This window comes from Cibotium barometz, chromosome 30, assembly GCF_041138505.1.
Source record: "Cibotium barometz isolate CiBa-2024 chromosome 30, ASM4113850v1, whole genome shotgun sequence".
Taxonomy (NCBI): Eukaryota; Viridiplantae; Streptophyta; class Polypodiopsida; order Cyatheales; family Cibotiaceae; genus Cibotium; species Cibotium barometz.
In genome coordinates, this window is record NC_141075.1 from 40990319 (window position 1) to 41005241 (window position 14923).

At 43.5% G+C, this 14923-nt stretch overlaps 1 protein-coding gene across 1 annotated transcript in view; it reads left to right on the plus strand.

Moving 5' to 3' along the window:
• The first annotated feature begins 2352 nt into the window (after positions 1-2352).
• LOC147621494 (uncharacterized) overlaps positions 2353-14923 on the plus strand; it is a 141327-nt gene continuing 128756 nt past the window's right edge. The window contains exons 1-2 of the mRNA XM_086824251.1: positions 2353-2373; positions 3682-3801. Of these exons, the coding sequence (XP_086680377.1) occupies positions 3705-3801 (97 nt within the window). The 5' untranslated portion in view covers positions 2353-2373; positions 3682-3704. The remainder of the gene's footprint in view (positions 2374-3681; positions 3802-14923) is intronic.

The window sequence follows — 14923 nt, forward strand, 5'->3', positions numbered from 1 at the left end:
GAAGATGCACAACACAAACACTCAAGCTTGGAAGATACATCTAAAGCGGGAGCTGCATAATGTGACTAAAGGGAAGCTGACTATAAATGATTACTCAATGAAGGTTAAAGGGCTTATAGATGCGCTCACTTCTATTGGATCATTGGTAGATAATGATATGTTATCATTGACCTTGAATGGTCTTGGCAAGAAGTACAATCAATTTTAGACCTCCATTAGAGTTTGAGAGAACTTTCCAGATTTTCAGGAAATGATTAGTCGTCTCCTCATCCATGTAGAGATGAATATCAGGAGAGGTTTATACTCTAGAAATTCACATGAGCAGGCCTTCTACTCAGATATAGGTATAGGTAGAGGCAAATCATTATCTACAGAGGCCGAGGTTTATACTTTGGAAATTCACATGAGGAGGCCTTCTACTGAGATATAGGTATACGTAGAGGTAGATTATCATCTAGAGAGGCCGAGGTGTAGACTGTTTTGGAAATAGAAATCATGGGCATCAATAACAAGAATCTAATATATAAACAAGTTAGAAGAGGACACTATAGAGGCAGGGGGGAGCTAGAGAGGCTGAGGTGGTTGGTAAAGAAACCAAAATACAAATAACATGGAGTACTATTACTATGGAAAACCAGGCCGCACCTCTAACCGCCTCCAACCACATGACTAGTTATGGTGAGTGGTTTAGAGATATGTAAAAAAAAGAAGAAAAAACTAGGGTATGTGAAAACAAATGATGATACTACTCACCCTATTGCACATGTTGGTAATCCTCGTGTCATTGTGGTATGTGCTGTGGGAACCATGGTGAAGTGTAGGCCACTAAAAGTGACACCAATATAGACACATAATGAGATAATCTCCACACGATTCCCTAAGTATGTGAAGCTCAATTTGCATGTGAAGGGGTGAGAGATATTGAAAACCACTACCTTGGCTTTACCAAGGTTAAAATAGTGAGGTCCCGTTGAGTGAAAAAATATTGTAAGGTATCCACATGTCTGAAGTCCCTTAGCTGAATCTAAAAGAAGTTTGAAAGGAGGACGATGACATCTACATAAAGTAGTAGGGGGATCAATATGCCTACTAGTGTGGGACACCAACCCCACCTAATCTGTCATCACTAAAGGTTTGCCTAATTTGTGAATGAAGCTTGAGATCTCATTAATGTAGATTAGGGGGGACACCAGCCCCACCTAGTCTGTCAATGAAGCTTGAGATCTCATCAATATAGAGGCCAAAAAAGTGGGTGATGTTTCACCTTGATAGTGTTGAAAATCTCATTCGATATACCTAATGGGCTCTCACTTGTATGGTGATGACACACTCATAGAGGGTAATGATGTTGCAAACCATGCCAGATGGGACTCCTATCTCCTATAGACGTGTAGTAGGAGGCTAGGTCGGAGTATAGTATCAAAAGCTTTACAAAAATCCACAAAGTAACAGTAAATCCTCTGATGTCATGCTTTTCTCTCCTCGATGATGGCATGAAGGGTGAAGATGTGGTCAAGGGTAGAGTAGCTTCTCGGAGAGCTTGCTTGTCCTGAGGCTCTATATCCTTGTCTCTCTTCGAATGAATTGCGGTCCTCCTCTAGCACTGATCCTTAGATCCAATGTGTGGCCAATCATGTTTGTCATATAATTATTAGGATCAAGTGGATCTCCGGCTTGAGGATGCGGATGATGGTGTTAGTGGATCGAGAGAGACAGAGACAGAGAGAGAGAGAGAGAGAGAGAGAGAGACTCTACCTGTGGTCGGGATGGAGAGAGCGAGAGCACATATGGAGGGAAGTGTACTTGGTTGCAACAAACATCGTATATCTAAAATGAGAGAAGCAAAAAAATTGAAGATATCTAAGGATTGGAACACTATTAAAAACTTTAAAATATTATTAACTTATAGAGAAGGTAACCAGGACTACTTGATTAAAAGTAACTCCAAATAAACTAGTGGGAATAGATATATCAGAGCATGCGGCTCCGAAAGATGGGGTGTGACACTGTATGAGTTCGTGCGTTAAGGTGTGGGGCTCACTCCAAGGGGTAAACTCTTTGCCCCAAAAAAAGAACGAGGAAGAGGAAGAAGAAGAACTAGTACTCAACCCGTGCGTTACTGCGGTATGTAAAAGACATTAAGAAGCGAAATGTAGGAATAGAAGCCAGAAAACAAAGGGTCAATCAAAAGGATTTTTTCCTCTTATTTTTTAGAAATCGAAGATTTTTTTTTTCTCTCCTGTCGTTGTGCCTATGGTTAATATGTAATAGATGATAATAATAATAACGAGAGGTAAATAATTATACATTTTCAAAATATAACAGGAAACTACACCAACTAAGTACAACCGCAACTGCGAAACCCTCACGATCGTAAGCTCCTCTCCCCAGCTCCTTTAGGTTACCATTTCTATATCATCTCATAGAGATTTCAGGGTTTCATGCCTGCATAATCTGATCGGAATATTGGGGTTTCATGACTGCACCATCTAAACGGATTTTATCTGCATCATCTGATAGAAATACTGGGGTTCTATGGGCATCATTTGATCGAAATGTTAGGTTCTTATCCGCATCATCTGGTGGAACTGTTGGGGTTTTTACTGCATCATCTGATCGAGATGCTAGGGTTTTATATGTCTGCATCCTCTGATTAAATTGTTAGCATGTTATGCCTGCATCATCTGCTTAATATGTTAGGGTGCATCATCTGATTGGAACGTTAAGGACTGATTCTGTCTCTCCTGGTAATGCTAGGGTTTCAATTGTGCGTTATGTGGTGGAATTTTTAGTTCAATTATCTGGCTGAAATGTTAGTAATTCACTTCTGCATCATATGCTAGAAATGTTAGGGTTTCATTTCTGCATTACCTGGTTGAATATGTTAGGCTTTTATATCTGGTTGAAATGTTAAGGCTTCATCTCATCACCTGATGGAAAGGTTAGGATTTCATTATGCATCCTCCTATAGGAACCTTAGTGTTTAAGTTTTCTATTTTCTGTAATGAGGGTTTATCTCTGACTAGGACTGTAGAAGGATCTACTCAAGGAAAAATTGCAGACGATGTTTAGAATGGGGAGAGAGGCCATAGTTATAGGAGGAGTAAGCCAATCAGTCGGCTAAATGATAGCTTAGTTGCGTTAATCGCATTCGTACTTAGCCCCTTTTGTCCCTTTTTAGGGCTCACAACAAACCCTAACCCTAACTGTGACTTGTAGCCCAGCATGACATGCTTCTTAGAACTGGAGCTGATGCATGTGACAGAGGCAATCCAGCTGCACCGTGCAACTACAAACCCTAACCCTAACTGTACCTTGTACCCCAGCATGACATGCATCTGAGAACTGGAGCTGATGCATGTGACATAGAGGCAATCTATCTGTACCATACGACTACAAGCTTAGCCAAATGAGAAATCTACATTGTTTGTAGGAAGTTGAGTCTTGACAAGAGTAGAGGTTATTTTGTTTTCTCACATAATACAATCAACTCAAGGCTTAATCCATGAAATTTTGGTTTCAAGATACATAGAAAAGAATTGAATTAAACACAAGAATGCATTATTCCAAAAGTCTTAATAGCATTCTGTTTTTTAACAAAAAATTTCAAATTGACTTTGAGTTTGATGAAATCTTCTCACAGATGGCAACTGATTAGTGTCATATTTTGGTCAAGTTTAGCACTATCCAGCCAACATGTGTTGATGATCATGGTCTTAAAGAAACCAAGGGATTTAGAACAAGTGATGGTGATAAGAACAAGTATCTTATGGATTTTTTATAGTGTGCTCACTAAATATTGTAAGAACTTTATTGCAAATCTTTTGTGTTTAAAGAATTGTTTCCAAAACCCCACATTCAGTTCGACATGTGTAATTATTCCACTTGCAAATAAATTTCTAAGTCACAAGACACATTTCGATGTCTTTTTTAATCTCGAGGGTTTTAATTTTTGGTATAGAAATGTCTCATACCTCCACAAAAAATTGTGAGGTTTCCAATAAAATAATAAAAAATATATATGTATAGGAAAAAGACACGCCTCTATATTATTGCATATAAAAGAAATCATGCAACAATATGGCTTTTGTAGAATGGAATTGCAACTGAAGTAAGAATTATTTTTAAAAGAGTAGTAGACAGCATCGAGGACACATCATTCACAAGAAAATGAATTACTTTGGCTTTTTCTTTAATGTGCCTATCTGTCGAGCTAACTGTACCTTGGAACTCATGGTCCATTGTGCACTTTACAGCAATGACTTTGGTTCCTAGTCATGTTGGATATCAATGTCCAGCCACACTCTATTTTGTGTAGGTTTAGGTAGCTCATGTTTTGTAAGACCCCCATTATGAGGAGAAGCCATGGTTGAGGAGCTTGACACATAGTCTTGGTTTAGACATTAGATGGTGGCCTTGGTGGCTTGATGGTTTTTGGTAAGGTTGGCATAGTGCCAGATAGGCTATAGGTAGGTGTGGACTATTAGCCAGAAAACGGGACACACTTGGGAGCTCTTATCAACTGGCACAAATCTGTTGGTTTTTGGGTTAGTGACTGGGTGATAGTCAATTGGGGTGCAGAACTTGGATTTACGTGGATTGAGAGAAGCAGCTTTGTGAGATACATGGGATGTCAGGTTGGGATCAACACGGTAGTTTGCACGAGTTCTCATGAGCATAGGAAAAAAGCTGCTTCATAGGAGCTCTAGGAAATTGGACTTAGCCTTTAGAGCCTTGGTGATTTTAAAGTACTGCATGCTTCAGCCTTGTATATCTTCTCCTGTTGGTGCTTCTCATGAGGATGCATTGATCAGCTACTACAAAGACTAGTCCACAATTTTCTTTGGTCAGGTTTGGATGACATAGTGTAGATACTCAAGCCAGAGTTGCATGGGAGACTATCATTTGTCCGAGGTAGGAAGGAGGGCTGAATATTATAGATCTAGATATCTAGTGCAGAGCCTTGCTTTGCAAGCTAGTGGTCAGAGCCTTTCCTCCAGGCACTAGGCAACAAGCCATGGAAGCAGAGATGTCCTCTATTGAGAGGAATCACACTTGGTCTTTGGTGCCACAGCCTTTATATCATTGTATGATTGGTGTGAAATGGATTTTCAAAGTCATGTTTCATGCAGATGGTTCTTTGGATAAGTACAAAGCCCGCCTTGTTGCTCGAGGATATGCTCAGAAGGCAGGTGAAGACTTTGATGAGACATTGGCTCCTACAACGAGGTATACCATCATTAGGATTGTTTTGGCTCTGGCTGCACACTTAAGATGGCCCGTGTTCCAGATGGATGTCAAATCCGCTTTTCTGAATGAAGATTTAGAGGAGGAAGTTTATGTTGAGAAGCCTCCTGGTTTTGTGATTCAAGGACAGGACACCCATATGTATCTTCTGCAGAAGGCTCTTTATGGTCTCAAACAAGCACCCCGTGCATGGTATTAGAAGATTGATGCCTTCTTGTTATCTTCGACTTTGAGAGGGCATATGCTGATAGCAATCTCTATGTGCTTCTTTCCGATGGGGCTGTTGGTGTCATTGTTTTGTATGTTGATGACCTCTTTCTTTCTGGCTTAGTTATTGAGTTGGTGACTGGTCACATAGGTTCAGTCCAAGCTTTCAGCGACATTTGAGATGACCGATCTTGACCTTCTTCATTATTTTCTTGGGCTGGAGGTTTGGCAGAAAGATGACTGTATATCGTCATTTCTCACGAGAAGTATGTAAAGAAGCTGCTCCCACTTTATGGGTTGTGGGATTGTGCACCTCTCTTGTCCCATGGATCCCAAAGCCAAGTTATCCAAGGAGGATGATACACCCTTGGTGGATTCCATAGAGTACCATTGCTTTACCTTGCAAACACCTGTCTAGATATCTCCTATGCAATGAGTGTTCTCAGCCAGTTCTCATCAGCCGCTCGAAGGTCTCATTGGAGGCAGCCTTGAGAGTTCTTCGTTATCTTCGAGGTACTTCAGATTATGGCATCACCTATTCCAATGGTGCTGATTTGGTTGGTTTCACAGATTCTGATTGGGCAGGCTGCATTGATACTCGGAGGTCTACATTTGGATATTGCTTCATGCTTGGTACAAGATTGATTTCTTGAAAGTCTCAAAAGTAGAGGACTGTTTCTGCTTCTTCCATCAAGGCTGAGTATAAATCCGACCTTCTCTCCTCCACTGAGGCACTTTGGATTCATCAGATTCTGGAGCATTTGTGTCGTGCCGACACTCCCCAGTTAACCATCTTCTGTGATTCTCAGAGTGCTATTGCTCTAGCTCAGAATCTTGTGATATGGTGACGATCGAAGCATATTGAGATGCAGTATCATTTTGTACGTGATTGGATCGAGTTGGGACTTCTTCGGCTGGCCTACTGTTCTACCAAGGACAATGTGGCTGATCTCATCACTAAACGTCCTCTGAGAGCTACTTTGGAGGCGTTACTTCAGCGTGTTGGTATTGGACCGCCCCTTTGGCACTGAAGAGGAGGTGTTCGAAAATATCATCTCGAGAGGGTCTACATCACCTTTTTTCATGCTTGTATTGGTCATTTTATGAGACCTTGCATTGGCATATTTAGCAGATATTATTTAGGTATTTTCTCCCATTTGTTAGGCATTTTATAGCGTTTTATGCTATTGGACAACTGTTGGCCTGCTATAGCTGGCCGACCAGCTCTTTGAAGGGATAGATAAGGGTTCTCACCCTTCCCCTCACTTTTCATCTCATGCTTGCATATGTGTTGGAGGTCACTGGCTGTAGCAACAGTCTCTTATGCTTGTAAGCACCTACGGGCTTCCCTCGTGCTCATTTTCAGCAGTAATCAACTGTTTCCAGCCTACTATAGTTTGTGCTTTGGGCCTACAACGTGTGATGCCCTAGTTTATGTTTGGGAGGAGTTTGTACTCGACCTTAAGCGGCGATTTCTATCGCCCCATTACATTGAGCGACTCGAAGACAAGTTTAGGGGGGCGCATCAAAATGCGCAACGAGTCCTTTAGTTTGCCAATAAAATTTCGAACTAGCCACCTTCGAGGATGTACTCTCGTCTGCGCAGAGTGCTGAAATTAAGCACAATGGCAGAAAGCCCAAGACTTCCGAGCCCGCCACTCCCAAGGCAACCGCCACTGGGGGAAAAGGCTAGAAACAGACGGGGTCTTCCCTAGGGCAGAGCACTGGAGCCTCTGGCTCCAAGAACTTGACCAATGCACCCAAGCTTACTCTAGACTAGAAAGCTCATGCAGGCAAGCTCGATGGGAAATTGAGTGTTGAGGAGACATCTTAGTACAAGGAGGAGGGTAGGTGTTTCTTTTGTCACACAAAAGGACACACTTCTAGGGATTGTCCAAAGAAGACTACCACTTCATAAACAACCACCCTGGCCTCCACAGGTTCACGGAGGATATGGTCATGAAACAGGCCGCTCAGTGAGTTTGTTTCATCCTGACTTTGGGGTGGACAAGAAAGTTGAGGGTTTTAGCACAGGCATGATGATGAGCATTAAGTTTGAAGCTTAAGGTGCTGAATTAGTCTTTTAGGCAATAGAGTTTGCGCGAGATTTTATGGTTATCCCTCTGTAGGAGCAGACATAATTTTGGGAATTCAGTGGTTTCACAAGTTCCAACCAAATATTGATTGGGATAGGCACACTTCGGTGGACAAGAAAGTTGAGGGTTTTAGCACAGGCATGACGATGAGCATTAAGTTTGAAGCTTAAGGTGCTGAATTAGTCTTTTAGGCAATAGAGTTTGCGCGAGATTTTATGGTTGCCCCTCTGTAGGAGTAGACATAATTTTGGGAATTCAGTGGTTTCACAAATTCTAGCCAAATATCGATTGGGACAGGCACACTTTTCAGATTAGCCGGAATATGTCAAAACTCCCAATGACCATTAAGTGTGAGAGTCAGGAATCCCGAAATTTTCTCCTATAAGCCACTTACAGGCTAAACGAGAAATCAGGAAAGGCGCACAGTGTGCGATGATATACATCCAGACTGCCCAAGTGGTGGCCAGTGCTTCAGAGAAGTACCAGGCTCTCCATGACAAGTTCTAGAAGATTTTTCTTCGGGACAATCTCCCTCCCTACTTCTCCCGTCGAGAGTGGAGGACCACAAGATAGACCCCCTCCCAGGCTCGAATCCCCCGAGCAAGTTTCCATACTGCCTGTCCAAGGCAATGAAATCGGAGTTGGACCGCCATCTCCAAGAACTATTGTAATCTGGCTTCATACGTGTCAGTGTGTCGCCTTTTGCAGCACCGATCCCGTTTGTAAGGAAGAAGGATGGTTCTTCTCGATTGTGTGTCGATTATCGTGCACTCAATACGATGACTATCAAGAGTAAGTTCCTGATGCCTCCAATAGATTATATTCTCGACAGGTTGAATGGGGCCAAGGTGTTCTCGAAATTGGACTTGAAGAGTGGGTACCACCAGGTGAGGATTGTTGAGGGGGACATTCTCAAGACAGCCTTCCATACAGAATGGGCTCACTATGAATTTGTGGTCATGTCTTTAGGCTTGACGAACGCCCTAGCTACATTCAACCGCATGATGATGCGTGTTTTCAGGGACTTAATAGGAAAGTGTGTGTTCATATTTCTGAACGACGTAGTGGTATTTTCAGCTTCTGTTGAGCAGCGCGACATTGATGTGAAGAAAGTTCTGAAGTTGCTGGAAAGCAACAAGCTCTACGTCAATGATAAGAAGTCGGAATTTCATTTGTTCGAGGTTCACTACCTTGGATACATTATCATTGCCGAGGGCACCCGACTTGATCCGGCCAAGGTGGCCAAGATTGTCAATTGGGAAGTACCACAGACGGCTTATGACATTAGATCCTTTGTGGGTATATGCAAGGCATACTCCACCCACATAGACAAATTTTCTGGCCTCTCGTGTAACATGCAGCGGAAGTGTTCGTAATCAAGGATCCTGTCGCACAAGTCTCACACACCTTCTGTATCCTAAGTTTCGTGAGTTTAGCAATCCACTTTAATGACTTCAAACTTTAAAGAGATGTAGAGAGAGAGAGAGAGATATATGTACACCAGATTGGGTCCCAAATTACCCACTGAAGGGCCCCCTATCCCGTTACCGGACTAGGATTTGCTTTATTACTTTAGAGAAAATGAATGTGGACTGTAGATAAGCCAAACGCAAGATCTCGGAGGATCGGAAGCTTGCTTGACGTGAACACGGCTGTAGAAACACCACAATGAATTGATCTCGAGCCTATGCACTCTTCCCAAGGGTATGAGGAAGGGCTGCACACTTGAGGCTGAGAAGGGATTGTAGTGGACTGTTCCAAGCTATGAATGAATGTTGAAAATGCTTATGAATGCTGTGTTACCTTCACCAGATGGTTGTGGCAGATGTGGATGATGAATGGAATGCTGAGAACTGAGGTAGAACTGAAAACGCAGGACTGAAGGGTATTGTGCACAGGCCGGGTTCTGCATATGTAGAAAATGCAGGAGATCTTGCTGGAATCTGGCCCGGGACTGCATGCACAGCTGCGTTTATCTACTGTAGGCTGCTGAAGGCTTAACGCTGATGCCCAGGGGTGCTGAAGGGGCAAAACGCAGGCCTACTGTGAAGGGAGGGGAACTGCTGGCTGCAGGCGGGTATGCTCCTAGGGCTGAGGAAGAAGGCACCTGAATCTGAATGCTCTACTAAGCACAATGGCTTGCCTATTTATAGTGGTTGAGAGTTGGTCAAAGTTGGCTGACTGGACATAAAGTTATTAAACTTTATGTCATAAAAATGGCATTAAATGCTAATAAAATACCATAAAATATTGAAAAAATACCAGATAAATCCTAGTTAATTTCCTAAGGCTTTTGTAATGTTCTAAGTGATGCACAGGCATATGAATGCAGGTTATGCAAAATGCAGAGTGCTTTCTGATGCAAACCCTAAGGCTTCTACTGACTCTACATGCATGAATGATTCTCTCCAAGTGGGTTAAGGGACTTGACTAATTGATTGACCCGCTAAGGCTGAGGAATGACCTACGTAGCTCGTGCCTGACTTATCCTGGACTGAGGATATACAATGGGGTCACGACATATGACAAATATCATCCTACTGGGTTCTAATAATGTACAGATGTAGCACTGCTGATGTCACCATGCATTGAGTGCAGAATGTATGTGACATTCCCTCCTGCTTAGCTTGGCGGCAGGTTCATGGCTTCCAAGTAGTCCACAAACAATTGGGGATACTCTTGAAAGAACTCCTCGTCTAGCTATACGGCTTCGTGGGTACCTCGATCTCGGAATTTTGTATAGAATTGACGTATCCGTTGACCGGAACCATGCTTCCAACGATGAAGAAGGATCTACTCGGGCTCGATGACTTCGGCTTTGTCTACCACGTCTGGCTGTTGTTCATCTGAAACATCAAACACTTCTGGTCCAACATATGGTTTTAGCCAAGAAACATGGAAAACATCATGCATCGTCCAACTATTAGGCAATTTTAACTTCATGGAGACATCTCTTAACTTTCCAAAACTACGGAATGAAAGCTTGGGACAACGTTTGCCCACTTGTTTCAATCTTTGTTTCATGATGCGCAGATAGACCCAATCCCCTTCTTTGAAGTGAACATCTCGTTGTCTGCTATAGGCTTCCTGCGCTTTGGTCAAGCGGTCCTTGATTGACTCAATGATTTCGGAAAATGCTTGTGTGGTTTTATTAGCCTCTAGAGATGGAGACACCAATCTTGTCAAAAGAGAAGAGAAACGGTGACCAAAGGCTGCTTCATATGGAGTCCGTCCGACACTGGATGAATGAGTATCGTTCAAGATAGCTTGGACCAATGGAAGATAATGTTCCCATTTGGACTGTTGGTCATGACAATATGACTTGAGAACATCAAAGGCCAACTGGTTATAAATTTCTGTCTGGCCGTCTCTTTGTGGATGGAATGCACTAGACAACTGTAACTTAGTTCCAAAGTTTTCGAATAATGTCCTCCAGAAATGCGAGGTAAACTTGGAATCTCTATCTGAGGTGATGGTGCGAGGTTATGGTGCTAGGCAAACCAGAAATTGGTACCAATGCTTGAGAAAAAGACGGGCTACGTCCTTAGCTGTGGCCATATGCTTGCATGGGATGAGCATGCAGAACTTACTGAAGCGATCCACAATGGTAAAATACTGAGTGTTACGAGATCCGGTGGATGCTGGTAGAGGCCCTACAAAGTCCATAGATATGTCGATGAAAGGTCCGTTGGGGATAGGCAAAGGTTGAAGTAAACCAGCCTTCTTTGTATGTGGAACCTTTACTTTTTGACAAATCTTACAGGCTTGAACATGTGAATAGACATCACGCCTCATTTTTGGCCAATAAAAGGACCGTTCTAATTTCTCGAGAGTACTGTTGATACCTCTATGTCCTCCAACTAAGGAGTCATGGGCATCATGGAGAAGAGCTGCTCGCTTTTCTCGAATGACACAGAGACGGTTCTTGTAGAACAACCAACTGTTCTTTACCGAGTAGTGGCTAGGCTTAGAATTGAGGGTCAAACTGTACTGAGTACCAAACTCAAGGGAGTCAACATATTGGTCTTTCATGCTATCAAAGTTCTTCCCTGTGATTTCGAGAATGGTAAATTCCTGGACTGCCTGGATGCTGGCCTCTCGACTTTAGAGCATCTGCTACTGGGTTATGCTTACCAGGGATGTACTCAATCATTCCTCCAAACTGTTGGAAGAGTTGACTCCACCTGGCTTGCCGATCACTCCACTGGGCACTGGGCGTGGTTTGAAGCCACTTAAGTGCTTGGTGGTCTGTTTTTAATGTGAAAACCTGTCCATAAAGAAAAGGCTTCCAATGTTTTAGCGCTGTGATCACACTCAAAAGCTCTTTGTCATATACCGAATAATTCTTTTCGGCGACATCCAACTTTCTATTGTAGTATGCCACGGGATGATTGTTCTGCTGAAGGACTGCACCTATGGCTACGTTATTGGCATCGGTAATGACCTCGAAAGGTTCATCCCAAGATGCTAACTTCAAGACGGGCGCTTCTGAGGTGGTTTTCTAGAGTGCACGGAATGCATCAAGCACCTTGCCTGTAACTGAGACTTTTTGCTTTCGAGTCTTCACTCCCTTGAGCAAGTCGGTTAGAGGTGCTGCAAGGTTGGAAAATTGGTGGACATGGGTACTATAGGCCTGGCAAAGACCTACGAATGAGCGGATCTCTTGGGCGGTCTTAGGAATGTCCCAATCTAAAATCTCGTGAACCTTTGAGGGGTCCAAGCGAATCCCATCAGAACCGATGATATAGCCCAAGTATTGAACCTCTCTAACATGTGTGGCTTTCTGGGACCTTTCACGGAGACCCTATTCCGCATGAGTGGCTTTTTCGGACACCTTTCACGGAGACTATCATCCGAGTTGGCTCGGAGTTTTTTCGAGGATAGGCATACCTCTGCAAGTCATTGCTCTCCCGGGCCAGGAGGATATTGCCTCATTTATGCTATCATGCCTGGTGGGAGATTGAGGAGATGTAGTATGGAGGAGATCATCCCAAATACTAGGCTTAGTCCAGTGAGGATTGTTGGTTGCTCGGAAGCACTGGTTCATTGACCCTTCTCCTCAGATAGTGACGCATGGCTCTCGGTGTTTGTGGCTATATGGTGGCAGTCCTATCATATATCTTCAGTGGGATCAAGAAAAGTGGGAGTGGATTGATGCCTTCGATCCTTTGAAAAGCCTTCCTTTTTTTAGTTTCACTGTTCGGAATGCCAGGCTTCTCACTCGACAGATGCATAGGATCCCTACTCTTAGGCCTCATTGGGAGAGCTATGATATTTCTCCAGTGATACAGCGCAGATATTGGCATAGACTTTGGCACTCATACAGAAGGAGCCAGATCTCTCATTTCTTTGGTTATTCTTACATGGTGGTCTCCCCACCAATCAGTGGAGATCAATTTTCGGTGTAGCACCTTCCTGTCCTAGATGTGCGGCAGATTCTGAGTCCATACAACATTGTCTATGGGTATGCAGCATTGCACAGTAGATTTGGGGTCCTGTAGCCCAACTTATGGGCAAATTGAGTGGCCGAGCCATGCATGTGACTTGGGGGCAGTTGCTTGGATCTCCTAGTCCGGTCCGCAGCTTTTTATGAGGGCAGTGGTATAGATTCTGCTTTTTTCATTCGTAGAGGTATTGCCCAGCATGGTTTATTGCAGGATGTTCCTTACTCTGATTATACACCCCCTAGACAGAGGATTGACACCAGTTGGGAGATTATTGCCAGTATTACAGCATGGCAGATCTGGAAAGCTAGATGAACGGAGGCTATTGAGGGTGTCCAGATTTTTGGGTCTTAGTGCATTAGTACTATATGGGGTGATATCATCCACACTCTTATGGCTACTTGGGCTTGCATTCAAGGACCCTCTTGTTTTGCGCAGGCGAAGCGTGTGATATTTATGCGAGAATGGGACCATGGCATCTTCTTTTCCTCTAGTACCACAGGTCTTACATGGCATCATGATGCTCCTGAGTGGTTGAAATCACCTTACATATTGGGGTGATTCTATTCTTTTCCGGCTTATAGCTGTGATTGTTGTATGTTTTTCTCATACTTAATAGAAGTCTCTTTCTGGAAAAAAAAAAAAACAGACTTTTTGGCGTTTATGTAGAGCCCATCATCTCGCAAGAGTTGCAAGACTTTCTCCACATCTTTCTCATGTTGCTTTGCAGTGGCTGAGAAGACTAATATGCCATCAAGGAATATGAAAACACACTTCCCAATGAGGACTGCGAAAATCTTGGACATCATTTTATTGAAGGCTGCTGGCGCATTTGTAAGCCCAAAGGGCATGACTAAGAACTCGTAGGGACCACGCTTTGTCCGGAAAGCTGTTTTGGGAATGTTAGCTTTGAAAATGCGGACCTGATGGTAACCACTCTTGAGGTCGATCTTAGTGAAATATTTGGCACCGTCTAAACGCTCCAAAATGTACTCTATCCTTGGCATAGGAAACTTATTCTTGATGGTGAGTTTGTTTAATGCTCTGTAGTCTACACAAAGGCATGCAGACTTGTCCTTCTTTTGGACAAATAGGATAGGTGCAACAAATGGTGAGGAAGAAGGCCGAATGAATCCGGCTCGAAGGATCTCAGATAATTGTTTTTCTAACTCGCCCTCTAAAGTCTTGGAAAGACGATAGGGAAACCTGCTAGGAGGATCCGATCCAGGGATCAAATCAATGTGATGGTCCTCAGGGCGAGAGGGTGGGAGATTGGGCGGGAGATCATCCCTGAGCGTAATGTCCTGATGTCTGGACAAGAGGACTGCTCACTGAGGGGTCGGAGATGAAGATGAGATAGTCGCTACCGAAGGGGTAGAGGCTGTTTGAGCACGAACATAGAGCAATGCTCCTTCTGCTCCCTCGCGGATAGCTCATCGGGCCTGGAGATGCGAAATCAATGGGATACCAAGAATGCTTCTGTCCCCACGAATCATGACAGGCTCAAGAAAACCTCTAGAGATAGTAAAAGTGTGCTGTCCCCAATCGGGAAGAGGTTCATACTGACTGAACCATTGAATTCCTAAGATCATGTCACACCCCAACAGAGGTGAGACGATGAAATCTCGTTGGAAATAGGCCTTTTGAACTTAAAAGACAAACTGCTGTGCCTTTTGAGAAATGTGGGTGCGAAGACCAGGTGTAAACCCGTCCACATCCAGATGATATGGGACTAATGTGCCAATTGGGGAGAGATGGCGTCCTCAGAACTGCCCATATCGAAAAGGACTACAAACTGTCGGCCCTTGGCAGAGCGATAAGCTCGGATGAGGCTTTTTTGTGTAGCATCGCTGTCACCCTCCTGCTTAGCATCAAATACCACGGATGGCATAGGATGCATAGAAGGTAAAAGCTGAATCGCATTGGTGG